General features: G+C 42.2%; 1 protein-coding gene across 1 annotated transcript in view; it reads right to left on the bottom strand.

The window, feature by feature from the left end:
- GLI2 (GLI family zinc finger 2) overlaps nt 1–27,800 on the bottom strand; it is a 192,767-nt gene that overhangs the window by 54,975 nt on the left and 109,992 nt on the right. The window contains exon 3 of the mRNA XM_083733935.1: nt 6,416–6,521. Within this exon, the coding sequence (XP_083590061.1) occupies nt 6,416–6,521 (106 nt within the window). The remainder of the gene's footprint in view (nt 1–6,415; nt 6,522–27,800) is intronic.

The raw sequence follows: 27,800 nt of genomic DNA, 5'->3' as shown, positions 1-27,800 counted from the left end.
TGAGGCAGCTGCCTCGGGTGGCTAATTTTGGATGTTGTGACATTGTAGTGAATTATTAGTAATTTTATTTATTACTATTATTCTTATTATTAAATATTGTCGCTTCCAGGGAAAGGAAGAGGTCTTTGTGGGAAGTGGCTGGCCTTGCATGCCAAATACCTTGACTTAGCTGGGAGAGAGCAGCCATTTGTGCTGCATCAGAGGCAGCAAAATGTCTCAGGTTACCTCAGGGCTGTCACTTTCTTTTGAGAAGAAATTTAGATTAAATGTTCTTTTGCACTTTAAAAAATAGATTTTTCTGTGGTTAGGAACTGGTGGCAAAATGCACTAAGATGTTTGAGATAATGATCAATTGATGGGAAGATGTATGGCCTCTGTACAAACAAATCTAGATGAACACTCATTGTTGTACAACATCCCTGCAATGCTCAATAAAGAGCAAACATCTCCTAAGCTCTGTGCAAGCTTTGGGCAGGTAAATCAGGGAGAATGCATAATAAACATGTTACTTGGAGGAGCCCTTGAGCTGGTTCTGCTTTTCTTTACAGCTGGTGTGTGTGTGTGTGTGTGTGTGTGTGTGTGTGTGTGTAAAACATTGTCATGCAGAAGACACTGTCCCCCCAAAGTCCCTGTTAAAAACATATAACCTCCCCATTTCCACTTTTCTCCTGCACAAAGCCAAGGTAACATGTTCGAAGATGAATCCCTGTTTTCTTTTTATATTAATTGACTTGCACAGCTGTTTTATTGACTGGGGTGGGGTGGCACAGAGGAAAAACTACGGGGAAATTTGAGGGACTCCCCACCACCACCACTGAATGAGGAGTTCTACCAGGTATGTACCCCTGCAACTTTGTAATTCTGTCTGAATAAAAACAACAGTGCTGAGGCTGCATCCTAAAACATGCCAGGGTATCAATTCCCACCTGCCCCCCCCCAAAAAACAATGCTATCTTTCTTGTTACATTTCATAGTGTCTGACAACTTTTAACCACAGGAAAGAAGCTGCTTTGAAGAAGTCTCTTGCTAAGTCAAGCTCTAGCATGGAGCTTAGACGCCTGAGCCCTCAGGGCTCCAGGGTTGTCAGCAGCCTTTTTTCTTTCTCTTTAAATAGCTGAGTTAGGGGTTTTTCTTCAGAAGTTTTTTTGGGGAGTGGGTGGGACAGGAGAACAAATGAAATTGAGTAAGAAATGCAAACTAAAAGTGAGGGACAGAACAGAGCTCCCAAGGCTACCTCGGCAGATCCTGATATAATTTCATGCTTTTTGGAGGCATTTAATTCTAAATTGTCTAGGATGAATTTTAGAGGGGCAGTCCCACAGAATTAAATGGGCATGATACTGTCAAGGGAGTATCTGTCAAGGGAGGAATCCTTGTGTTGGTTCTTCTATTAACATCCTCCACTAAGCCTACCGTTTTCAGCGGTCTCCTCTTTAGATGGGTCTGAAAAGCATTTGTGACACGGGAATTTACTTATAGCCAGCGGAGGAGTGTGCAAAACTTATTACACAGTGAAACGTATTACAATGCATTCAACTGGATGCATGAAGGAACTCTCCACAGCAGTTCCCCATGTGTGTTTACTTGCCTGCATAGAACAATGTCTGAAGAGAGACATTCATTTGGGCACAGAAATAGTCACTTCATAGTTTTCTCCTGCTTAAGAGATGCTTTCTGGAAAAACTCTCTCTCTCTCTCTCTCTCTCTCAGCTGAAGATACTGCTTTGCAAATCTGTTTACTTGATACCCCATACTGCACACTAAGAAATGTGTCCCACGTTGACTGTCCCAGTTTAGGGTCACTTTAGAGATACACAAAAGCCCAGACAGCAACTTTCTATGCTTATGCTCTGTCCCCGACCAGACTCGCTTGTTGGAACCCCGCTGCTCCTGTCCCCAACAGCTGTGATGAACTAACTCCTGTGCTCATTAGGTTATATGCAAACAGTGATGAAAGGGAATGTAGAGCCGTGTCACGTTGAGCAGTCAGAAAACAAACCTTTGACACAAAGCAGCAGGCAGATAATAAGACTCTGTGGTTGACAACAAATGAGACTACACTTAATTTGCTGTGCAGTGTTCATGTAATTAGATACATTTGGTACAGGCAAGGAAGTAGACAGCTAGAATATGGTCATGATGAATTGGGGGACCCTCTGTCAGGCTCTGATCATATTAATCATAAGGCCAAAGCTTGGTGACTCAATTTTTCTTCCGAGTATGCACTGTTACTTTCTTTTCCACAGGGAAAATATGCTACAGTTTTGAACTAGAATTCTTGTGTAAACACACACACACACACACTTGTTGTGTTTAAAGTAGAATAATCATAAGAAATATTCCTTTTGTTTGAATAAGGAGATTTTCTTGTACACGGTATAAACACAGGATAGCCCTATCAATTCTGCAGCAGAATTCTATTGTCTCTCATGGCACCAGGAAACAAGAATAGCCCCTACTATAGCACCCTTAAAATCTACACAGTGGTGGCCACTCGGTTTACCAATCTGATCTAAAGCACAGGATGGTATCAGTGTACAGTATAATAGATAGGAAGCCCTCTTTCCTTCCTGCACATACTGTAAGGAGGTTTCTCCTGCGGAGAAAGTGACACAACACTGCAAAAACAGGCACAACCGTTAATTTATTTCACTGGTAGCCTATTTGAAATTGCTTACCTACAACTTTTCACCCAAATTATAACTAGCAGGTTTACAAAAATAAAATGATACAGTTGTAACAAATTAAAATTTAGAAAATATATCCAAAGGTTTAGTAAAATCTGATACTCAGGATTGACTGTCTGAGAATGCCTGAGTAAACGCATGTGCTTTTAGCCACTGGTGAAACAGCAAGGCAGCACTTGCCTACTGCACCTCCAAAAGGAGATAATTTCACAAGGGAACTGACACTAAAATTTGGTGCCCCACCTCTCTTGCTCTGTTATACATTATTGTTGCGTTGCCTCCTGTGGTGCTGGCGCCCAGTTTGGTCGCACTACTCTTAAACCAACTCTGACCATGGAGAAGGCCTTCCAGATGAGTATGCAAGGCCTAAGTCACCACCAGAGCCTTCTGACTGTGCCATTTGTGGCTATGGAGGCTTGAGGAATTACATTTCAGTCAATTCTGATTCAGGCTGACCTGATCCACACACCCCAGACCAATGTGCATATTGGAATGTTAAAACTAGCCTGTTCTTGACTCACAAAACATACCACGGTGCATTAAAAAATTGGTGCTTCGGGATTTAGAAATGCACTTGTGGAGATAGGTATTTCACAAGATTTATATAATGCTCGATCATAATAAACCCTCAAAGAAAAAAGAATATAATTATCTGTAAAAAAAGAGCTGAAACCCACTATTTAAAGGAGCTGTAGTTCAACAACATTTGGAGGGCCACAGGATAGCCACGCTTGCCCATAAGTCTGTTCTTCTTGTTTTCAATGTGGAACCAGAAAGGCTACACCCCCCTCACTTCCACAGAGGTTTCTGCCAAGGAAACAGAAAAGGCCTCTGACTTCAAACTCTGGAAGCACTGCTTCTTGTTATGGATTGTCCAGTAGCAAAATAAACTGTAAACTTCTATGTCATGTAGGGAAGTATTAAGTTAGAAACAACATGTTGCTAAAAAAAAGGAAAAAGGCTGCAATTTTAAGTCTGCAAAATAATAAACTTGTTTAAACAAACCTTTGTGTTTTGGTTTCTGAGAGCAAAGACTGATCTTACCCGACATTAATGCCTTTGATTGTTCTTTCAACCAAGTCAGTTACTACGAAAGAGTACAGTATAATCCTTTGGGGAGTTGGGTTAGGGTCAGAGGCTGGCAGCTGGTAGGATTATCACTGATGTAACCCAGGTAGATCTTGCTGCTGATTTCACAGAGTCTGAGGCAGTATGCCTCTGGACACAAATTGCTGGAATCGCAGGTGGGGAGAGTGCTGTTGTGCTCAGGTCCTGCTTATGTATGGGCTTCCCTTGGGTATCTGGCTGGCCAGTGCTGGACTAGATGGACCACTGGCCTGATCTAGCAGGCCCCAATGTTTTTGGTAGTAAAGAGTCCACACAGCTCAATAATCCAGCATGTGGAAAAACAACTGCTCAATTATAGGGTGATTTAGTCCAAGTGGTAATGCTGGAATAACGTAACCCTCTAATCTAATTCATGAGTAGCACCCTTGTCCCCTAGGGTGCTGGGGGAAAGAGCAGCAAAAAGGAAACCAAAGTCTAAGATCCCAATCAGATGAGGATACTGGAGGACAGCATCCATTTCTTTGCTTTAGATCACCTTGGTCTAAGACAGTCTTAGGTACAGAGGTTAATATCCTCATATTATTTCTTGGCCTTTCTTGGCAGTAGGGCAAACTCAAGACAGGAGTTATTTATATTGAATACAAGACCCAAGGTTGATGCATGCACTCTTGTTTTTTAGTACGATGCATTGGCTCAGCTTGGGTTAGATATGCACGTGTTACCTTGCTCTTTTGAATGATCCAGAGGATGGGAAGATCCAAGCTCAGAGTGGATCCCAATCTAAAAGTACCTAGGTGGCAAGCCTATGCTTATTTACCTGGGAGTAAGTCCCATTTGACTCCATGAGGTTACGCCTGTTAATTCACCATCATGTTGTAGAACCTGCAATTCCCACTAGCAGAGAGCTATCCTAGAATGCTATGAGTGGTATTTGACTAAGATTTACGCAAAGCAGAGCCACTGAATGTAATGGACCAAACTTAGTCATGTTTCTTCATTTCAGTGGGACCACTCTTAGTTGACTACCACCTTAGATGCTTCATTCTGCATGGAAGGAATGAAACTCCAGAGCAATGTATAGTTTTTGTTTTGTTTTAAACAGTTAAAAGATCAGAGCATTTCCTGTTGCCGCTCCAAATCCATTACTATGAAACCCCTAGGTTTTAGTTTCAGAAGCCATGGATGTTATTATTTACTGGATTTGTTGGTTGGTTCCAAGGGAACTCAAAATGACTTACATTAAAAATGACTGACATGATAGAGGTGGCCATATTTTATTATTGAACTGCTCCTCCCAGCTCCCCTTGATGGGAGCATTTCCCCACAGTGATCAGCATGCTGACCATGCAGTGCTAAATCCAACGGGGGATATTCCAGGCCAGCTAGGGAGGCACATTTTGTCCCAGGCGCTGTGCCTGGTATTTTTTGGCAACAATGAAGCAGTTAATACCCTTTTCAAAGACCTCCACAACTCCCCATTGCATGAAATTGCCCAGCTGTCAGACCTTCAGACTCGCCTTCATCCTCACAGCAGTTCTTCTCCTGCTTAAAAAGGGGGATATCCGGAAACAGGGCATTCCAGAAGAGGAAAGGGGGAGGAAACTGTCAGCTGTGCTGCTCTTCATCACGTCCTTAGGAGACGGCATATTTTTCTCTTCACTGATTGCAGCTGGATTTGGAAACAGCCAGAGCAGGATTTTGACCCCTCTCTAGAGACATTTTCTCCTCTTTCTCCAAAGTCTTATTTTCATCTCTAGTGAGTAACTTGCTGTCTATCACCGGCTGCTGAGTAAGTTTCAAAAGTATGAACACCTAAATGTGTAGCTGTGCCTCTGGGATGCACACAGAGGATGGCCTACTGAAAATACTTATGAAAGGCAGTGAGGCGCTGTATTTGACTGGAAGAGGAGGAACAAAGATGCCCGTGTTTGTGTGCCAAGATTCTGCAGCAGCAGTGCAGAAAAACATTTTATTACTAGCATTATCATTATATTTATTTATCTCCCACCTTTCTCCTGAGCTGGGATTAGAAAACATAGCAGAATATGGCACCAAAGCACAGGACTCAGTTTCCTGAGAATTTCAGTTTTCTGCCTTTCTATGGTAAATTTCTTTCTTTCTTTTGCGGATTTCTAGTCTTTAGCAGCACCTCCTGGAATCTGAGAAGCTGGAAAGAAAGCCAACTAACAGCATTCTACACATGTCTACTAAGTAAGTCCTATTGAGACCAATGGGACATACTCCCAAGTAAGCGAGTAGAGTGGTTGCATGTGCTGTAGCACACCATCTCACTGGCATATTTCTGTATGATTTATTCCATTTCTGTTGGAAAGTGGAAAGAGCAAAGTAAGGGCCTTATAGAGCTGTGACGATCAGCAATGGAACTATTTACACAACTGAATGACAAACTATTAATAAAGATACACACCACTGTGATTTCTGCAATTGATAACACCTGTAGAGTAGTCAATATTCCAGTTAACAAATTTATACAGAGGGCAAAAGAGATAGATTCTGAGGAAGCTAAGAATAGAATGCTTACCCTTGCAGAAAGGCCTTGCTATATATATGCTGTAGCATATTTCTGTCTTTTTCCTGTCATTAAAGTTCAGCATAGGAAGGAGGAGGCTACAGCACCAGAGCAAACTGCTAAAACTTACCCATGAATGGCATGGATAGAGTGAGGTTCATAATGGTATCTTCCTTCCTGGTGACGCATGTCAATTGGCAAAGGAGCATGGAAGGCTGGGAAAAGATGCTGTGGCACTGTGGAAGGAAAAAGAAGAAAAACGGCTTCAAAAAACTTCCTTCGTTTTATTAAAAAGAAGGGGGGGAAAGCCCCACAAAACAGTTTCAAAAGCACTAAAGCTCCATGCATTTCAGAGCGAGTGCAGAGGCAAACAAGGGGGTCTTCGAGATATCTGTACTATCGTACACCAGAGAAGGAGAATGAATAAATAATCAAAGCCATTTGGAGAAATCCTACATCTTCGACATAAAAGATCTCCAACAGGGTTTTTGACAAAGACAAGGAGCTAAGCGCTCTTTGAACTCAGGGAGATTATAGGAAGCACCAAGGAATACTCGGATCCCAGTGCAAATCAGAGTCGACAGAGCTTGGCGGAACCCAGACCAGAATTGCTTCCACTGTCAGCAGTAGCAGCACCTTTCCCTAAGGTATATACACAAACATCCCAACTTGGAAATATTTATCTAAGAGTGGAACAGGCAAGCAAAGCTCCAATGTGAACTCTTCTTTTTTTAATTTTTTTAATTCAAAATTAAAACAAACATATTATCCAAAAACATAATCATCCTTATCCCCCCGCATTTTTCCTTCCTCCCCCCACCCTCCCTCAAAAACCCACCCACCCCCACCCCTCGGCTTCCCTCAGTTCCAGTCTTTGGTTTCTCTGAGAATGCTGTTTTCTGCATGTTACAAAGTTGTATAGATCCTCAAACTATTTAGCTGATTATTATCAATAAAAAGTTTTGTGAATGTTTATTCAAAGCCAGCCAAGGAGTCCAGTTCACTTTGTTGCGTCTTCAAATACTTTGTAAAGGGTTCCCATTCATCTTTAAAGTCACAGTTATCCTTGTCCCATAGCTTATATGTCAGTTTTGCCAGTTCTGCATAGTCCATCAATTTTTCTTGCCATGATTCTTTAGTTGGGGTTAGAACCAATGTCAACTCTTTAAGCAGTAAGAACTGGAAAGGAAATGTGGCTGTCGTCCCACTGAAAGAGACTTAATTGCCCTTACTTACCATCATTTGTGGCCCCACTGATGTGCATTTGTTTAAAGAGGTCTGCAAAGACCGCAGAACACCTACAGTGGCTGAAAGCTACAAGCCTTGGTATTTATTGCCAGTCCCCAAAGTTAACAGTGTGATTATCTGAGAGCTGTAAAGCAGTTGGGAAATTCACTGCACAAAAATGATAAACTGACTAATGCATTTGTATGACCTCTCAGCCCTACATTTCCTTCCACCATGAAACCCAAAGCAGCATACATGTGGTTCACAGGCACTGAACTGACCTGACCCAGACCTGCTTAGCTTCAACAAGATGGTAGCCTAATGCCCTCAAACCATGCCCTAGAACACCAGTCTTCCATTGGTGGGTTGGAACTCACTACAAGGTCACAGTCTGATCTAAGTTGGGTTGCAAGAGAAGCCATACCACCATATAAATATAAATATAAATATAAACAATATAAATACAAATAATATAAATATAAATATAATATGGTGCGAAAATTAGGAAATGGGTCCCTGAATGCATTTTTTATTATTATTAAAGGTGGGTCCAGGCAATGTAAATGAAAATGCAAGAGGGATTGGGCACTCCCTGACCCTTTTTTCTTTATTTGGAGGAATAAAAACTTAGCTATAGAACATCCCCAACCCTTCTTTTCACTGTGGTCTTGTCAGCACAAGAGGAATATTTGGAAACTGCTTGAACTGCACAGTGAGCAAGAGTGAAAGAATACAGAAGATTATATCTCTATATCTATCTATAGATCTATCTATAGATCTATCTATAGATCTATCTATCTATCTATCATCTATCTATCTATCTATCATCTATCTATCTATCTATCTATCTATCTATCTATCTATCATCTATCTATCTATCTATCTATCTATCTATCTATCTATCTATCTATCATCTATCTATCTATCTATCTATCTATCTATCTATCTATCATCTATCTATCTCTATCATCTATCTATCTATCTATCTATCTATCTATCTATCTATCTATCTATCTATCTATCTATCATCTATCTATCTATCATCACAGTGAGCAAGAGTGAAAGAATACAGAAGATTATATCTCTATATCTATCTATAGATCTATCTATAGATCTATCTATCTATCTATCTATCTATCTATCTATCTATCTATCATCTATCATCTATCTATCATCTATCTCTCTATCTCTCTATCTCTCTATCTCTCTATCTATCTATATCTATCTATCTATCTATCTATCTATCTATCTATCTATCTATATCATCTATATCTATCATCTATATCTATCTATCTATCTATCTATCTATCTATCTATCTATCTATCTATCTATCTATCTATCTATCTATCATCTATATCTATCTATCATCTGTCATCTATCTAATCTATCATCTATCATCTCCATCCCTCTGAAAACCACCTGGCTGTCAGGGCTGTTGAGAGAGGAGTAAAATCAGAGATGATGGTGTAGAAAGAGTTCAAGGTTCCATAGCAGCCTTGTTCTAAGAGTCACAGGGGAATCCTGGCGGCTATTTTGCAGCCTGGCCAATGTCAGCACACAGTAGAGTAACTGTTAAACCTTCAAAGAGAAAAACAACAACTATGGAGTTAATATGAATGAATTATGGGTCCACTACCACCTCCCCAACCCCAGCCATTCCAGGTTCTATGTAAACATTGATTTGACACTGCTCAAAGGGCCTGTGTAGTAGGAATCTTTTAAATAAAGATGCAGCTCGTGTCTACCCAAGTGGAAAAGGCATCATGACCCTGTTTGGTCTCAAATGAAAACAAAATCTCATTCACACTCCAGTTTTATAGCCGCTAGACTCTTCAGTGCCAACCTCTGTCCAACTTGATGCCAAGTCCACAAGCACTTAACAGTTTTCAGTGCCAAGGCTTAACCCTGAGAGAATCAACAATAGCGAACATGTGCAGAATGTACTTCCTTTCCAACTGAAGTGAGCTGGGGAGTCCCTCGCTGGAAAGAGTTGTGCAAACAAGGCCTTTGTCTCATACTGGGTGACCACTTCAGTGGTACACCCAGCTTTGGAAAGCTAAACATTGATTTAGGGGACATTAACATGTGGCCAGCACCATGCCTAACTGAGTACTGGCCCCTAAAGAAACTGGCCCATCTTTTGTATCTGTCAAGGCAAACTTTGATGCTTAAGTCCCAATGGGGAAATGGAGTTAAGAGCTCGCTCACGCATTATGACGTACTGGCAAACACCTGTTACATACTCCATATACATGCTGAAAGAACCTTTATCACACATGTTTGCAAACATCCATTTGTTGCTTTAGTATGCATTTTAAAACATAACATGTGTTGTAGCCATTAGAACTCAGGTTGAATCCCTGACACCTCCAGTCAAAAGGATAAGAGGTAGGAGGTGATTAGAATGGCTTCAGGTGAAACCCTGGATAGATGCTCCTATGTGGATCATGTCATTAGTCATTAGTTGGATCGGGAAGGAGCCAGGAGTTTCTTGTCACTCTTCTGCTCTTGCTGGAGTGAAAGTGACAATAAAGTTCTTGTCTAGCTTCTTGACTGGCATTTTCACTAAGCCTTTCATGATAACTCCTCAATGGACAAGTATTCTTACCGGGTGTGAGGCAGTTACATAGTTATACACACAGGGGTTAAAAGAGGTGGACATCCTTGGAATGTTTAATTATTAGTTATTAACGACATTTTTTGCTTGTCCTCTAGCCAGTGTACATAAAGAACTAAAGACTTACATGGAAGCAAGCTCCCAAGAAATCTGTCTAGACTTACTTCCCCACAAGTGTATTTATGAAATGATGGGTCTGACCCTCTAGTATGGTTCTGCTACGGTCATTCACTGCGTATTTCTGCCTATTAGTGTGATTGCTGATCTTTTGTTGATATTGATGAACTGTGTATGAAATGATTTTATTGTGGTTTAGTATATAAATGGCCCTGGGATCATTTGAAGAGCAAGATTATATCTAAAACAATTAAATCTAAATTTAATTAAACTAACTACCAAACAAACAAACAAACAAATAAATATGGGATATTATAATTAGAAAGCTGTGTTGGTGTGTGGGATGATGTATGAGGTCACGTGGATAAAGAGGACAAAATAAATTGTACTGTAGCATGGACATTGAGTTTACAGGAGCCCATAATAATTAAATGGGAAGACCCAACATTGTTCGCTCCAGATGTTGTTGGATGTCCACTCCCATCACCCTTGACCAATAGCCCTGTTAACTGGGGCTGATGGGAGTAGTTCTCCAAGAACATCTGGCTACCTCTGCATTAAAGGGAGGAGAATACAGAGAGATTGTACTTAAGAAATCAAACAACAGAAGCACAGGATCTCATATTTTTCTTGAAAATGTGGACATTTTCTCTGACTGTAGAAAAGCCTCTTCTTCTTGTCCTTGGTTGCCTGGGCAGATTATTAATATTTCATGTATAAGGAAGATTGCAACCTTGTTACCTGTAACTTTCCAAGGGCCATGTAAACACTAGCCTCAGGCAAAGAAGGGATACAGTGGTACCTCGGGTTACATACACTTCAGGTTACATATGCTTTAGGTTACAGACTCTGCTAACCCAGAAATAGTGCTTCAGGTTAAGAACTTTGCTTCAGGATGAGAACAGAAATCAGGCTCCGGCGGCACGGCAGCAGCAGAAGGCCCCATTAACTAAAGTGGTGCTTCAGGTTAAGAACAGTTTCAGGTTAAGTACAGACCTCCAGAACGAATTAAGTACTTAACCTGAGGTACCACTGTATAGAACAAGGCAAATATAAAGATGATCTCCATGCACTACCAAGCACAGAATGGGAATCCCTATCAGAATCAGCATTTTTATTTTTGTTTTCTGGAGACAGAAACAATTGCCTGATTTCTCGAAGGGTAAGCATACATTTCAAGAGAGAGAGAGAAATCTCTTTCAGCAGTCTAAACAGAAAATGCAATTTCTTAAGTTGCCCTTGTTGGTGTCTCTTCCTTGAATGTTGAATTCAAGTAAATGAGGGATAAGACAAGACTGAAGTGGAGAGCTTTAAACCAGTGGTTCCCAAAATCCCCACCCCCCCATTGACCACTTGAAAATGGCTAATGGTCTTGGTAGACAGAGTAATGACTTTTCTGCCAGTTTTAGCAATTGTAATCTGCTGTCCTACATGCTGTGTGCTTTTCAATTGTATTTTGACAGACACACTTACAGACTCCCCAAATGAAGCTCACTGACCACCAAGTGGTAGACAGAGCACCATTGGAGTAGGCCTGCTTTAAGCTTATTTACACATTTTGCCTTTTCCTATCTAGAATATTGTATAATACACATCATATTGCTGCAATGAATGGGAACCGTGCTGGACATCTTACAACAAAATCCTATACACGTCTGCTTCAAAGTAAGTCCCACTGAGTTCAATGGTGTTTACTCCCAGCTAGGTGGGCATAGGTTTGGAGACCCAGCACAATGATTTACAGGTTGCTAAGCAGGACATGCAGCTTAGAAGTGAATGAACTCAAAAGCTCCATGAGATTAAAGGGGCAGTTGAACTACTATCCTGATATTGCCCCCTTGGTATTGGATAATTTCCACATTTCCCACATCCATGTGTTGAGTGTAGTGGTGTAAGCTGACACCAGTATATGTGTGGAAGCCATGGCAGCTGTAACTCTGTGCTAACAGGGTTTCAACATCAACAGAGTCTGTGTGTGCAGTCCTTCCCCACTGCAGATGATTATGCTCAGTACATGGCTGTTGGAGCTGCACAACACTGGGTTCATGGCCCCACTGCCACTTTAACTGTGTGGAGCTCCTTTATGTAATTAATGCAAGAAGGGGGCTGTCCACTCTCAGTCCACATTACTGGCTGCTGGTGGTGTGGCTGGACAAACACAAAAGTCTAATGACATCAAATGCAAGGCATGGGATAAACTTACAGACGTTATGGGGGGCGGGGAGGAGAAGAGACTTCACTTTATAACATCTAGTTTTGCTGTGAGGAACAAAATGGAAACACACCCCTTCCTCTTTAAGCAGTTATAACTGGTGGCACGGGCCTCATTTTCATTTGATGTCCCTTGGAGTTCAGGAACTTGTGATTCAATCAGAATCCTAGATAGCAAACTGCCCCCAGGTTATCAGTGTTTTTATGATGTCATCCGAATAATGATCTTGCTGTTTAAGGGAGTTGAATGGGCAGAAGAAAGATATCTTGCCTGAAAGCGCCACAACCTCCAGCTTAATGCACCGTTAATAATAGACTGGGGTGAATTATCAGAGGAGAGAATAGGGAAGGGGTCAGAGAAGGTCTGAGACAAAAGAGCGGGGGGTGGGGGGAACTGGGTCACAGCAAGCATGACAGAGCATATCCTATGGGTACGCTGGTGGGATTCTCTGCAGATGAAGTCACAGCTACCACACAGAATTGGAACGTGCTGGGAAAGTCATCTGCAGGAGCCCCATCCAACTAAGGGGGTGGGTGAGAAGCAGAGCAGAAAGCCAAACTTACAGTAGCTCTGACTTAACCTGCAATCAAAACTCCATTAAGGGCTTACATTTAATAGCGCTTCAAGTAAGATGACTTATTTGAAGCAGTTTACAAAATACGCCCAGTGCAGAACGAATGCACTCCGTGCCAAAGAAGGTAATTATGTGGTTGCTAATTACACTTTGTCTGCACATTTTAAAGCCAGAGGTGAATGTGTAACTTGAGCTATAAAACAAAGCCTCATTCAAATTGCTGCTATAGTTCCATCCCCCTGCTCTGCTGCATCAGTGGCAGGAATTATCTCCCCCCTCATGCCCACCCCCACCCTCCTAGCAAAACAAAAGAGGATACAGGTACACAGTGAACCATGTGGGATGCATTCCGCACTCTCAGCATTGCTTTCTACAGATCATTCATGCTTTAATCATCCATGACAAAAAGATGTTGGAGAAAACTACTGTTGCTGGTTTTTTTAACCATCTGGAGATTTGCATTGCCTCCTGTTACATTATTTTTAAGCTACGGGTGGAATGCAGTTGGTTTCCTTGCATGCAGGGATGGGCTTTGGATCCAGTGAGGCATCACTATTGGAAGAGGAGGAGAGGGTTGTTTTTTAAAAAAAATACAAATTCCCACTTTCCATCACTGTCTCCCATGCCACTTCCCACCCTGTTTCTGGAGCTGATTTTCAGGGAATGTTGAGGGTTGCAAGGAGGAGGGGAAATGAGGGGGGAATCCCCTCCCTTCTTCTTCTCTTAGTGGGTGCTTCCAGTGGAACAAAAGCCCACCTGTGAGTGCAAGGGCACCATCTCTTAGCATTTACCAAGGGTACTTCATTGAGATGGAGATGATATGGGCTACGTGGCAAGTTACTACCTGATAAATGTTCAGCTGCATAGACCCCAAAATTAAAATGGCACGGCAGGACAAGAAACTGGGGGTTGCAACTGTTAGCTTTTCACAAAGCTTTACAGCATTTTGACCACTCTTTTCTCTCACAGCTGAAGATGCAATGCTTGCAGTAGTTCTTCCCCTTCCAGCCCTTCTAGGTGCCACCACGGACAGCGAAATTTCAAAGCCAAGAAGTGCCCAGGGAGGGCTTCAGGGGAAGAAGAGTAGAGAAGCAGTAGGAGGGTGTGAGTAGGTCTGAGGGAGCAGATGGGAACAAATCCAGGATGACTACAGGTAATAATTTACCTAGTGGTAAGCTTACCAGATGGGACGCAGGTGGCGCTGTGGGTTAAAGCCTCAGCGCCTAGGACTTGCCGATTGAAAGGTCGGCGGTTCGAATCCCTGCGGCGGGGTGCGCTCCCGCTGCTCGGTCCCAGCGCCTGCCAACCTAGCAGTTCGAAAGCACCTCCGGGTGCAAGTAGATAAATAGGGACTGCTTACCGGCGGGAAGGTAAACGGCGTTTCCGTGTGTAGCTCTGGCTCGCCAGAGCAGCGATGTCACACTGGCCACGTGACCCGGAAGTGTCTCCGGACAGCGCTGGCCCCTGGCCTCTTGAGTGAGATGGGCACACAACCCCAGAGTCTGTCAAGACTGGCCCGTACGGGCAGGGGTACCTTTACCTTTTAAGCTTACCAGAGTGTGCTTGTAAGAACTTAGTAAATAAGTGTTCAGCTGTATTTGCTTGCCAAGAGGAATGTTGAAATACACTACTTTCCCACTTCTTGGGTGATTATAGGCAACTATAAATGGTAACTTACTTGGATGTGAATCCAATCACTTGATAAGCCTGTCATCCAAGCAGAGAGGTTATTAAACTAACTAACTAACTAACTAACTAACTAACTAACTAACTAACTAACTAAATAAATAAATAAATAAATAAATAGGTTGTAAAATTCCCCTTGCACCTTGGCAGGATACTACAGAGAACCAGTTTACTGTAGGAGAACAGGGAGAGTGTGATAAAGTACCACTTTTGCATTCACCCACTGAGATAATGGAAGAATGGGTGCTGGAGGGAGGAAGTTAAGGACTACCTTCAAATTCCTACTAAGTCCTCCAACAGTGGGGGTGTAACCTCAGTTGGAAAAAGTACTCTGGGCCACAGCAAATTTCTGGGAGCTCAGGAGAAATGCTTGGCCCAGGCCTATTCCCAAACTGTAAACCTGATCCTTAAGGGGGCATGTGACCTTATCCAGAACAAACCTGTTCCATTTTAATCTCAGCATCCATCACAATTTACCATCATTATCTCTATTTTCTTTGGATTGAGTTTCGGTTTAGTTTCCCTTACCCAGTTCATCACTGACTGCAAGCACTGACTCAGGGTGATCAACTGGAGATATATATATATATATATATATGCAGGTTTTGGTGTCCTCGGGTGTCTTCCCGTGTAAAAGTTGGGGTGTCTAGGCGACGTTTCGACGAGGTTTCGACGACGTTTCGCCTAGACACCCCAACTTTTACACGGGAAGACACCCGAGGACACCAAAACCTGCATTCCTGTACCCGTGAAAATCTACGAAAGCATATATATATATATATATATATATAGTATTTATATCTCACCCTCCCACAAACCATCAGAGCAGTGTACAGCATCATAAGAACAATTAAAAGCAACACAAAGCAATCATGAAAATGTCTGGCTCCTCAAAGGATATTTTAGACAACCTGAAGGGTTCTGAAGGATAAACAGGGGTGGATGTCACCCATATACTGATGTCATCATATTCCATAGCCTTAAGTCACATCCACACTGAACACTCAAAGCACTCTTATACCACTTTAACAGTCATGGCTTTCTCCCAAAGAATCCCAGGGACTGTAGTTTGTTAAGGGTGCTGAGAGTTGTGGGACTTGTATTCTTTCACTGCTGCTTAAGGGTGCATACATATGTATGCATGTGAGAGACAGACGCACTTCATGTATTTGCTCCAGGACACATCAGTGTTTACCCACAATAATTATAATATTTGGAGCTGCCTTAAGGATTCACCTTATATGGGGCTGTAAATTAGATGTGAATACATAATCCACTCAGACATAATTCACCCATGCTGACCTTTTAGCTACCACTCTAAGGCTTGTGTTGGAACAGTTGAAGTTGCATCTGAAAAGTGAGCAAGGGGACTCAGGTAGCTCCACACACCAGAATCTATGATCAAGTACAAAATAACCCCTCTTCAGCACCACAAATCCAACTCAATGGTGTAACGTTGGAAAATGTCTATCACTTCTCCTACCTTTCCACAAAGGCCAACATTGCTGCCAAAATCCAGCATCGCCTGAGCTCTGCGAGTGCGACTTTCTCCTGACTGAAGTGCAGAGTGTTTGAGGACTGGGACATTTGCAGGGAAACCAAAATGCTTGTTTACAAAGCTATTGTACTACCAAGCTTACTATATTCTTGTGAAACGTGGACCACTTATAAATGCCATCTCCAACTCCTCAAAAGATTTCATCAATGGTGTCTCCGAAATTTTTTACATATCACTTGGGAAGACAGGCGAACTAATATCACCAGTGTTGAAGCAATGATTCTTCAACATCAACTTCGTTGGACTGGTCATGTTGTGCAGATGCCTGATGATCGTCTTCCAAAGCAACTACTCTATTCCGAACTTAAAAATGGAAAGCGTAATGCTGGTGGTCAACAAAAGAGGTTTAAAGACTGTCTCAAGGCAAATCTTAAAAAATGTAGTATAAACACAGACAACTGGGAAACACCGGCCTGCGAGCGCTCCAGTTGGAGAACAGCCTTTACCAAAGGTGTCATGGGCTTCAAAGACACTCAAACTCAGGACACAAGGGAGAAACATGCTAAGAGGAAGGCATGCTTGGCAAATCCACACCATGATCAACTCCTGCCCAGAAACTATTGTCTCCACTGTGGAAGGACGTGTGGATCCAGAATTGGCCTCAACAGTCACTTACGGACTCATTGTTAAAACTGTGTTTATGGAAGATAATCTTACTCGGCTATGAGTGATTGCCAAAGAAGAAGAAGACTGAAATTGTAAGCAAAGGATGTTTGTTCCATAAGACATCACAGTGAGATAGCTTAAGCAGGCATCGTTCTGCTCTGGTAGCCAGTGCTTCTGATGGACACACAGGAAATGCCAGCATGAATAATGAGAGAATAATGTCCCCATTACAAAGTTTCCTAACATCCCCTGCGGTTGAGGGTCAGTGATACACTTTAATTCAGACCCACTTACTGCAAATTTGTGTTATTACTATCTTTTAAAAATTGGATCTTTTCTGTTGAACCCCTAGGTTTTATTCCTCAACTGTGCCATTGACTCACTGTAAAACTAGCAGTCATAAAACCTTCACCGGAGGTGCGGTGAAATTTAGCTCTGGCCTATAATCTGCTTGAACACCCTCTGGTAAAAGTCTAGGCAGAAAGACTATTGTTCTACCAGATGTTCTGGATGCTTTCAGTTATGGGGAGGGCTAGGAAAGGATGCAAAGGTGTCCCTGAATTTGTTCTACCCCCATGAAGCTAAATAATTTATATTGGTGTAGTGTGGTATCACCACACTTCTTGAAGCATAGCGGAAGGTGAAGCCTTTGGAGAAGCAACAGCTCTTATGAATCATGATGGAGCCAAGAGATGGAGCTTTGGTTTTCTTACATTATGTATCTATTGTTTATATAGTGCCATCAATGTGCACAAGGCTTTACAGAGCAAGAACTGACCCTTCTGTAAGGAGGTTACAATCTAGATCAGAAGTGGGGAAAGTGCCACCCTCCAGATGTTGCTGGACTCCAGCTCCCATCAGCCCCAACCACCTGGCCAATGGTCATGGATGATGGGAATTGTAGTCCAGCAACATCTAGAGGGCCACATCTTCCCCTGCCAGGCATTGTCTTTGAATTTCTTCAACTGCTGTAGGGACAAGAAGTGAGTCCTGCTTATTGCAGCTGGCAAGAGGGGAATGTTGAAGATGGGATTTTGGAGGAGAAGCAGCTGTTTCACCCTCATGATGTGGTTGCCAGGTTATTAAAGAGACAGCATGAGTTCTGGCTGATGACCTGGAAATCCTATGCGTGTATGACCATCTCTGGGTGTGGTTCCCTTCATAGCTCAGTGAGAACTAGTTTGAACCTTAGTCTTGCCTGGGTAAGAACTCCTAGCTGCCATGTTGAGTTTCTTTTCTGTTGTTCATAAATATTGAAGTTCTCTTGACTCCTCTGCTGCCTCACTAGGGCAGACTCACTGTGAGGTTTTCTCACACAGGGAGTACACTTCCCAAACCCATGGGATACCACAAGAACATCTTAAATTCACTTCTGGTTGTTGTACTGGATCCAAGGCTGCAATCCTGTGCACATGTACCTGGGAGTAAGCCCCACTGAATACCATGGGACTTAGCAAACATGCCTAGGATGGCTTCTTGAGCTGTTAAGGAACTGCAAACCCAGAGAAGCTGGAAAGTCGACCTGGAGGGTTTTAAATCAGCAGCTTGCTAATTGCACAAGTCCAGAGCTGCAGAGTGTTAAGGGCCTTGAAAATCACTTCCATTGCTTGGCTGTCATGCCAAGACGTATGTCTAAGCACCCCTCCAATCTGAAAGTTATTAAGGAACAATAAGGCCACAAGTCTTGACTGTACCACCATACTTGTTAGGCTCCGCTCTTTTGCTTCTTCCCAAGAGGAAGTACTTAATAAGAATAATAATATCCTGAAAGAGTAACCCACGGCAGTGTAATTAAAAAAGCTTTCCTCGGCTCACTTTGAAGGAGGGGAGGGGGGAAAAATGAAAGCTAAGGGGTGGGTAGGATTAAAATCAGACAGGAAATTCCACTAGAACAAGTTGGCTGCTGTCCTAATAATACAGGCCCCTGCCAATTCCTCCAGAAAGCAATTGGAGGGGTGTTGGGGGAGGCCCTCTAGACTAGCTCAGATCTGAAAACATATTGTGAGCTTGACTGCTGAGGCAATTCTAAAAGAGAGAAGGGAGACACAATCGAATAAAAGGAAGTTTGCTTTGCTGGGAAGTCACTGTTATATAATGTGGCCATTGTGTAAAGAGAGGTTGCTGTCTTTTAGTGTAGAAAGCTAGTGTGGAAGACTATTGAACTTAAAGAACCAGATGGAATCCAGGGCTCATTCGTCCAACAGCTGCTTCGAAAAAATAAGAAAGAAGTTCCAACTGGCTAGCAAAACTCCTGGAGTGAACCAAGGTAGAAGAGAAGATGAAAAGGGAAGGCAGGTGGTTGTCAAAAACACGCAAATGTTTGTGGAGGTTTAAGAGTGTGCTGGATAATGGGGGAAGTGGATCAAATCCCTTAATTGAAGAATCAAAAATATTGAAGGAAGAAGATTGATTTTATCCTCCCCAAAAAGAAAAAGAATAAAAAAGGAAAGCGCTTCTTTCTTTTTCTTTTTTGTTTCCATCAGAGTTTGTAAAATCACTTTATATAGATTTACTATCAACCTTTTTTTGTTGTTCACAGAATGGGTTGTTGTGGCAACATAAAATAGCTTGAATCTGTACTTTTAAAGCAGCCCTTGCTGAATTTAGGTTGACAGGAAAGGTTTCCATATGGAGTATTTCTGTGTGTGTGTGGGGGGGGGTGCAATGTGAGAGGGAATATCTGCAATATAATATTTATATTTCCTCATGTTTTAAACTATCAAAACAAAGAGCCCCACTCTGTCCTCTACCATCGCAAGCATACAGCATCAAAACACAATTGGCCACCAGACAGGCAGAAGGCATGTGCCATCATGGTGCTGCTTCTGAACATATTATTACATTCAATAAATATTGATCAAACGTTAAGCTTATCAGGTCATAAGGCCTGTTCAAATTACCATTGGTATCTACCCATCACAACTGTTGATTCTTTAGAGCGCCATCTTATGGCACAGATCTGTATGGAACCTGATGAATGTTCCATACATTGTTCCATTGTGTACATTCAATAAGCAAAATGAATTGTTTCACAGCACCATCCTCAATAGGTAGGTGAAGTGCAATTCTGGGGTTCCAGAATTACAAACATTTTGTGTGAGGCCTTAGTGCTTGCATTTCTGGCAGATGCTTCTAGGTCCATATTCACACCATACATTTAGAGCACTGCCACACCTCTTTACAGTGAAGGCGTCCTCTGAAGAATTCTGGATGTTGTAGTTATAGGTGTTGAGAGTTGTTTTGAAACCCTCACAGTGCTACAGTTTCCAGAGTGGTTTAACAATGAATCCTTCTTCACGGGGAACTCTGGGACTTGTAGCTCTGCGAGGCAATAAGGGTTATAACAGTGCCTTAATGTACTGTATGAATATGGCCCAGATCAGCGGTACTGTTGAAATAAAACAACAACTGCTCAGTGAAGTCCAAAGGATCAAGGCCTTAACTGGCAGTCTCCTGGGGTTGCATAGCCAAGTGCTTTTCATGGTGGAAGCTGCATTCCTGGAATCCACTTGCAAATGGGCTGCATGTATGGATCAAAGCAAGAGTCGCACCTAGTCTGCATCCTGCAATGGGCCTCTTCAGATGGGCTAAGCCACAATCCCCTTCTTATTCTCATTTTGGTTGAAATCAATGACCTGCTTATAAAGGATTTAGCATGGCTTTTACAGTGGAGAAGCATGGGCAGCCAAGGAATACATTCTTGCAGAGATGCCCTAGAGCCAAGCATAACTTAATGAATAGAGGAGTGTAGAAATTTCACTCATTACCATGACTGGCTCACCCGCTTTGAGGGCACCTTTTCAAACATTCCCTGCAAACTCCCCATTTTTGCCAGTACAGCCATTTGTCAATGCAATTTGTCAATGCAGGGAAATGATTCCACACTTCCTTGCAGAGCCACTGGTAAAACAGAAGAAAATACTTACCGGGCTGTTTCATGGAAAAAATGACTGGAGTACAACCTGTGGCCTTCTCAGTAATGTTGGATTCTAACTTCCATTAGCCTCAGCCAGCATGGACAATGGCCAGGAATGATGGGAGTTATAGTCCAAAATCGTCTACCCTTGTAGTGGCACAGCTCTAGGAGTTCTGGGGTGTGATGGATTTTTTGGACCCATGCCAGAAATAAGATTGAAAACATATTGTTCTACCTTGTCAGCAATCCACATGTAGAGATGGGCAGGGATAGTTTAACTGTTCAGGATCAATATGTGATGCATCCTACCATCAAATCCTTATAGAACTCCTGAGATGTGTTACAGCTGGGGAGGTCTCATTGGCAGTAGTGTTGCTTCCACATGATAGGCCTCAGCCCAAAGTTATTCTACTCCCTGCAGCCAGCATGGTGCCTTCAGGTACTATAGGTTTCAACACCCATTAGCCCCAGTCAGCAAGGCGGACAGTCAGGGATGATAGGTGTTGTAGTGCAGTCAACATCTGGAACCCTGTTGGCTACCACTCTTATATAAGGTACCACTTGTTTCTTTTTGGCTGCTGGTTCTTCTTAATATTTATACACAGCTGCTGTTGAGAGCTTTGGAATTCACCCCCGAGTGTTGTCAGTAATTGGAATGTTCAGACTCCCTAAGATTCTGAAGTTTCACCAGATTTTTCCTTTATGTCTTAAACTTCTTCTTTTTTAAAATCTTCTTCTTTTTTAAAATCTCAGTTTGAAAAGCAAACTGAGGATGCTAAATTCCACAGGGCCATGTATTACATTTTATATTTCCATGGTGCAATTGTAGACATGTGGAATAAATTGATCCTTGTGCAGATGCCTTCTTTGTTCGCAAGGCCTGACTCTATAAAGTGCCAAGATCACCTGGAATGAGGTCTGCATTATAACGACCACAAGACAATGTCAAACCGAATGCCACAGAATACTACTTACAGCGCGGATAGGTTGTAGCTCTTTTCAGGTAGGGAATCACACCAGTGTTTGCCTAGAGCTGAAACAATCTGAACTGAACCAAAAGAAAAACATACTGACTCCCTGTATATTAAAAGTAAATGGGCCAGTTCTTTAGGTCTATGAAGGCATTTCACTCATTACCATTGATGAATCTATGAAGGAATTCACACACTCTGTGTCAGTGGCACAACTTCAAGCAAGGTAGGATTTCAAGCATGTTTTCTCATTTTCTTCCATACTAAAGAAAATATAAAAGAGGTTTCTACTGTAGGAGAACATATGAAGGCCAACGTCTATAGCAGAAACTTTGATTTGAGTTTGTTTTGGTATCTTTTACTAGACTTGGGCTATATGCTGTAGTCATACAAAAAGCAAACTTACTTGCTGTGGTTTGGCATATAGATATTACAAGCCCTAGAACCACTTTTGAAGTCAAATATGTCATGGAAGATGGAGAAAAAGATTTATAATTCATGCTCATAATATCATTATCAATGGAAGGAATCCATTCTGTTCTGAATAACTGACAAGACGCTTGTTGTCTGTTTCTAGGGCAATTGGATCCCTATTACCTTAGTGAAGATCCTGCCACTCTGGCTGGCTGCTAAGGAACACCTCCACCCACCACCCACTGCTGCCTTGGCTAGTTGACTATTGCCAAGAATGGAATCAACCTTTAAGTTACACATGGAATGATCTCTGCTATTGCTTATCTATAAACCTATTGCATATATATATGCATATATATATATATATATATATATATATATATATATATATATAAACTTATAAACTAAGTTTATAAAGTTTACCAAAAAAAGAAAAAAGAGAGAAAACTTTACTGTTGCATCAAGCAAGGTCCATCTCCCAGTCCCAAGAATGTCCCTGGGAACAATGTTAGACAAAGAAATGACATCATTCCCCTGGGCAATCTGTCCCAAATTGCAAAGGGAATGCCACCATTCAAAGCAGCGGTGTAAGTGTGTGTGTGTGTGTGTATGCAACCCAACCTTTGTCCAGCTTAATAGGAGCACATGAAAGGTAAGAGCATATAAGGAGCATTGTTCAGTGAAAGAGCATCTGTTTTGTGGGCAAAGTACCCCAGTTTCAATCTCCAGGTAAGGCTGGGAGAGAATCTTGTCTAAAATCCAGGACAGCCACTGCCATACAGAGTTAGACAAACCCATAGGGTATATGGCAGTTTCCTGTGTTATTGATACAATAAGAACAGCTCTGCTGGATCAGATCAAGGCTCACCTAGTCCACAATCCTATTTCCACCAGTAGCCAAACAGATCCTTTCAGAAACCCCAAAGCAGAACATGAAAGCAACAGTGCCTTTGCCCCCACTCCCTACAATATTGTTTGCTGATCGACCAGGGGAGAGAGACAGCGGAAGAAGATTGGAAGAAATTTAAGGACTATCTTAAGAAACATTGTAAAATTAATGAATGTTAGAATGACGTTGGTTTAGAAATTACGTGGTTTCCAGCGGTAATGGATAAGTAAAATGAAAAGAAAGGTTAAAAATGAAATGAAAAACAAGGGAAAGGATTTGCTGAATTAATAAATTAGAAATTGGAATACAGAAAGGGGAGGTATGAGGAAGTCGGGGAAGTAAGTTATAAGAAAATAAGGGATTGAAATTATACTTGTTTTTTTTGTTATTTTTGTCTGTTTGTATTTTTGTTTTGTTTTGCTTTTTATATAAATCTTTGAAACTTCAATAAAAATCTTTTTTAAAAAAACAATATTGTTTGCTGATTTCCCCTGGTATTCAAAGCTGCAATGGCTCTGCACATGATGACACCCCAAAGCTATTATAGCTAAGAGCTGTTAACAGACCATAAATGTTGAAGGGGCATGATTAATAAAAATTCAAAGGTGCAATAGATATAATATAGCATTCCCCAACAGATGGAAATTGTAGTTCAAAACATCTGGAGGGCACCAGGTTGGGAAAGGCTGATATCATATTCAGAGAGTTGCATGATTCAGAGAGTTGCAGAGAGGGACAACAGGATTTTTGGCATCCAGTTTTCCCTACGCACCACATCACTGACTCACATGTACCGCTGTACTCAATAGAAAGGGCACGAGATTGGGCCTGGGATCACCCCACATAGGGAACCATTTCATTTTGCTGAAGCCACATGGTAAAGGCCATGTTGTTTCTCCCTACCACCCCACCCCCAGGAAGTACATGCAAATCTTAAGAACAGGGAGTTGTGGTCATTTTATAATGAGCATAAGACAGCCAGGATGGTCTTGGCGTAGAGGAGAGAATGAGGGAGTTATCAGTTGCACCCAGCTGTGGTTTTGGTGCTAGCTAATCACCCCCATGTATCATCCTGCCTTGGTAAGTAAATGTTCTGACTGGTATTAAAAATGGGCCTGGCGCCTTTTACAGCACATCCTCCTTGCTGCTCATGCAAAGTGCTGGTTGTTAGCATGCTGCCTGTGCAATGCAATTAGGGTGCTTAAGACTGCGAGGGGTCTTGAGAAGGTCCCGAAGAGTGATTGCAGTTCAGAATAATCACCCACCTGGTTGGGCGTTGATTTATGGCCTGCTCTGTTAATAGCCGTGCTTAACACAGGAGTTTGCTGAGATTAAGTAATTGCCTTAAACAAAAAAAAAAATTATTATCTTTAAGTCTTTTGCTGATGAATGAATGGGTGCTGGAGAAATCATGTAATAGATCATCTGAGATTTCTCTCCCATCATGCACGCACACACACACACTAAAAACAAAAACATTGTTGGAATGAGGTTTTAAAAACATGATAGAGTTAATTGCAAAAGGAGGCATATATCTCTTGAACAGCTAGTGGCAGCACAAACTGTTGCTTCTATTGTTACTATGGTTCCATATACTTTGCAAGCACTTTGTTGCGATTGAAACAGGGATAGAGAACCTGTGGCCCTCCACTTCCCATCAGCCCAAGCAAGCATGGCCAAGGATCAAGGATGGAGGAGTCCAGGAACATCAGGAAGGCCACAAATTCCCCACTTCTGAACTATGGTCAATTTGTGTTTCATATACGTGTATCATCACTTGTTGATACCATTTCGTGACTTGCAGCTGACAACGGTGCAAAACATGCTGTGCAAAAATCACCTGCTAGATTCCTTTGTGAACGATATCATTCCAGAAAACAAGCACAAAATTCTCTCTGCTTGTTGAAAATTAGCACATCAGGGTCACCTTTCTCCTAATGTTCCAGATTTCTTAAGGAGCTTTGAAAACTGAAGAGCTATGAGAAATGAGTTTTGCAGTATGTGCACTCTAGGAAGGACTCCACCACGTGATTCTGACTGTATGAACCTGTCTCAAGGCTCATCCACAGTTCCTTTTGTGCTGCGTTTTTAGGCACTGGCCTGGGCTTTCCAGGTCTGAGTCCAAGTGGGTTTGTTTGTTTATGTCCTAGCGCTTTCCCTGGAAAAACCCACATTTTACCGTTGAATCAGAGCAAACAGCAATTGGATTTTCTGCAGGTTGCAGTTTGCTTCAATTCAGTGGTGAAAGGCAGGTTTCTCCAGCATAAATGCTGGAAAAACAACAGCAGCAGCAACAACACTACTCAGAACTTGGAAAGCCCAGACCTATGCCTAAAAAGTGTGGAGAAAAAGTAAGAGTGGATGAACCCACTGTTGAAAGGACTCATGTCTGAGATGATGTAAGGTGGAAATAGAGCTCCGTCTGGTACATTCAAAGAGTGGGGGGAGGTTCACACATCCAAGACATCTCCTGGTTGCCATCTGATGTTGCGTGTTTGGTTCAGTTTTAGTTTTTGTAGCTATGGCAAATGAATGAACCTCAGCAGCCCAGGCTGCCATCTCCTTCCACGTTGCCTCTCCAACCTTTACCTAACTCCCCCTCCCATCACACAGGCATACGTATACAATCCCATCTGCAATTTCTCACAGACTTCCACTTGTTTTCTCCTAAATGGCAACTTGAACAACACTTTTAAAAAAAGAGATGCCTGGGAACTGTGCTGGAATCCACACACAACAGGCTGAATAGAGATCACATTACTTGGGCCACTGTAGAAGTTTGTGACTCCCTGCTGGTTTATTTATTTTGCCAAGTGCTAAATTCATATGCAAAAGGTTCAGTGATTGCAACCCTCTTTGAAAGGACTAATAAATAAAGTCACAGACAGCAGGAACATATCAACTTAGCAAGTCTGTGTCCCCCCCCCCATCCCTTCTCCTCCCTGCAAAAAACTGAATTCCTGTAGCACTAATCCAGAAGGTGGTCTATTAGTTACAAATTGATCAATGTACAGAGATAGAAAAATGCCCTTTGTCATCCATTTTTGCATGCAGAGCAAGAGTATTCCCGAAAGATGGAATCTACTGCGCAGGCAAAGTCTGGGGAACCCTCTCTTCCAAACTGGACTACAAATGCCAGTTGGGGTTGCTTCAGCACAGTTCAAAAGCTGGTCATGCAACCTAGTCCTGATTTAAACCTAGCTTTTATTCTAAGGCTGTATACACACAATACGTATAAAGTACATCCCCCTACCAAAGAAACCTGAGAACTGTAGCTTGTTAAGGGTGCTGGGAATTGTAGCTCTGTGAGGATTCCCAAGATTCGTATGTGCGCCTGTGTCTCTCTGTGTGTGTGTGTCTGTGTCTGAAATGTATGGTGTGTATGCAGCCAAATACTGACATGCAAAATCACTTTATTGGCATTTGCCACTAGGCTGCTGTAACACATGCTCATATTACCCCTCAGCATATGCATAACATGGCAGAGGATAGTGCATGCTGAAGTTTTTAAGTGAAAGAATGTGTTCCGTGAAAGATTAGACAATTCTGAGAGCAGCCAACAAGGCCTGCAAGAGATTTATAAGAAGACTAGACTATTAAGTCCATTAAGAGCCTTGCTGACCTGGGTCAATTTTCCTACGACCCTCACAGCTACAGTTGCACAATATTTTATCTGTTTAACCCTTTGATTTATGTTCTACTAAAAAACTCAGCCCACAGGCCCTGAAAAGGTCCTACTGAGTTTCACAGCGGCCTTACCTGGCTCATTAACGTCTTCAGTTGTGCTGTTACAAGCTGACTGGCACAGCCTGTGTCTGCACTTGATGCCGATCTGTTTGGAATTAGCCATTCTTTCAATTTCCCACAGTGCCTCTGGCCAAGTGTTGCTCTGGCCATTGTGAAAAAGAGTGTGGTCTGCTGTCAGAGCAGCCATGTAAGCTCACCTAGTGACAGAGGAGAGGATTCATCAGAAGACAGAGGCCCCCCTCAAATCTGGATTGGGGTACATTTCTCAGGTATCAACCCAGAGATTGTGCCTATCTCTTTAACAGGGAGGGGGCAGAATACAACTCCTGAAACAAAAATCCTGTTAGAGCCATCACGTCAGAAGAGCCACTAACCTATTGTTCTTATCCATTTATTACATTTGTATCCCACCTTTGTTTCCGAAGAAAGCATCCATAGCTGCATAGGTGGTCTTCCAACCAGCCCCTACCCAGAACAAGACTTGCTTAGTTACTACATCAAGTGGTATCAGGCTGCTGGGGAGAAATGCAACCTGCTTTCAAGGTTGCCTGAATTGGTAGGGATATTCTGTTCCCATGAGAAAACTGCTGAAACTGTTTTCTGCGGCATATGACTCACGAATATTATTCTTTGTAAGGTGGATGTAATCTTTGGTGCCATGAGGCTAGACACCTAAGAGCCCCTTCTGAGAGAGGGAAGCAGGTTGGCACTTGTAGAGATGGATTGCTTTCCTGTCACTGAGATGTGATCAGACATACAAAATCTCTCTCAGGACTAATGTTTATGTTTGTGTGCGTGTGTGTCAATGTCAATGTTTACCCTACCAGAACAACATGCCCTCATAACGCATCAACAGAGTAGTCAGTTATGCATTGCCAAAGAAGAAGCCAAAAGAGGGCACAGATTTTCAGAAAATGGATGTATGGAAGTGAGAGCTGGACCATAAAGAAGGCTGATCGCCAAAGAATTGATGCTTTTGA

Source organism: Podarcis gaigeae, assembly GCF_964106915.1.
Source record: "Podarcis gaigeae genome assembly, chromosome: 1".
Taxonomy (NCBI): domain Eukaryota; kingdom Metazoa; phylum Chordata; class Lepidosauria; order Squamata; family Lacertidae; genus Podarcis; species Podarcis gaigeae.
The sequence above is the reverse complement of the archived record's forward strand: the minus strand, read 5'-3'. Positions and strand labels throughout refer to the sequence as shown.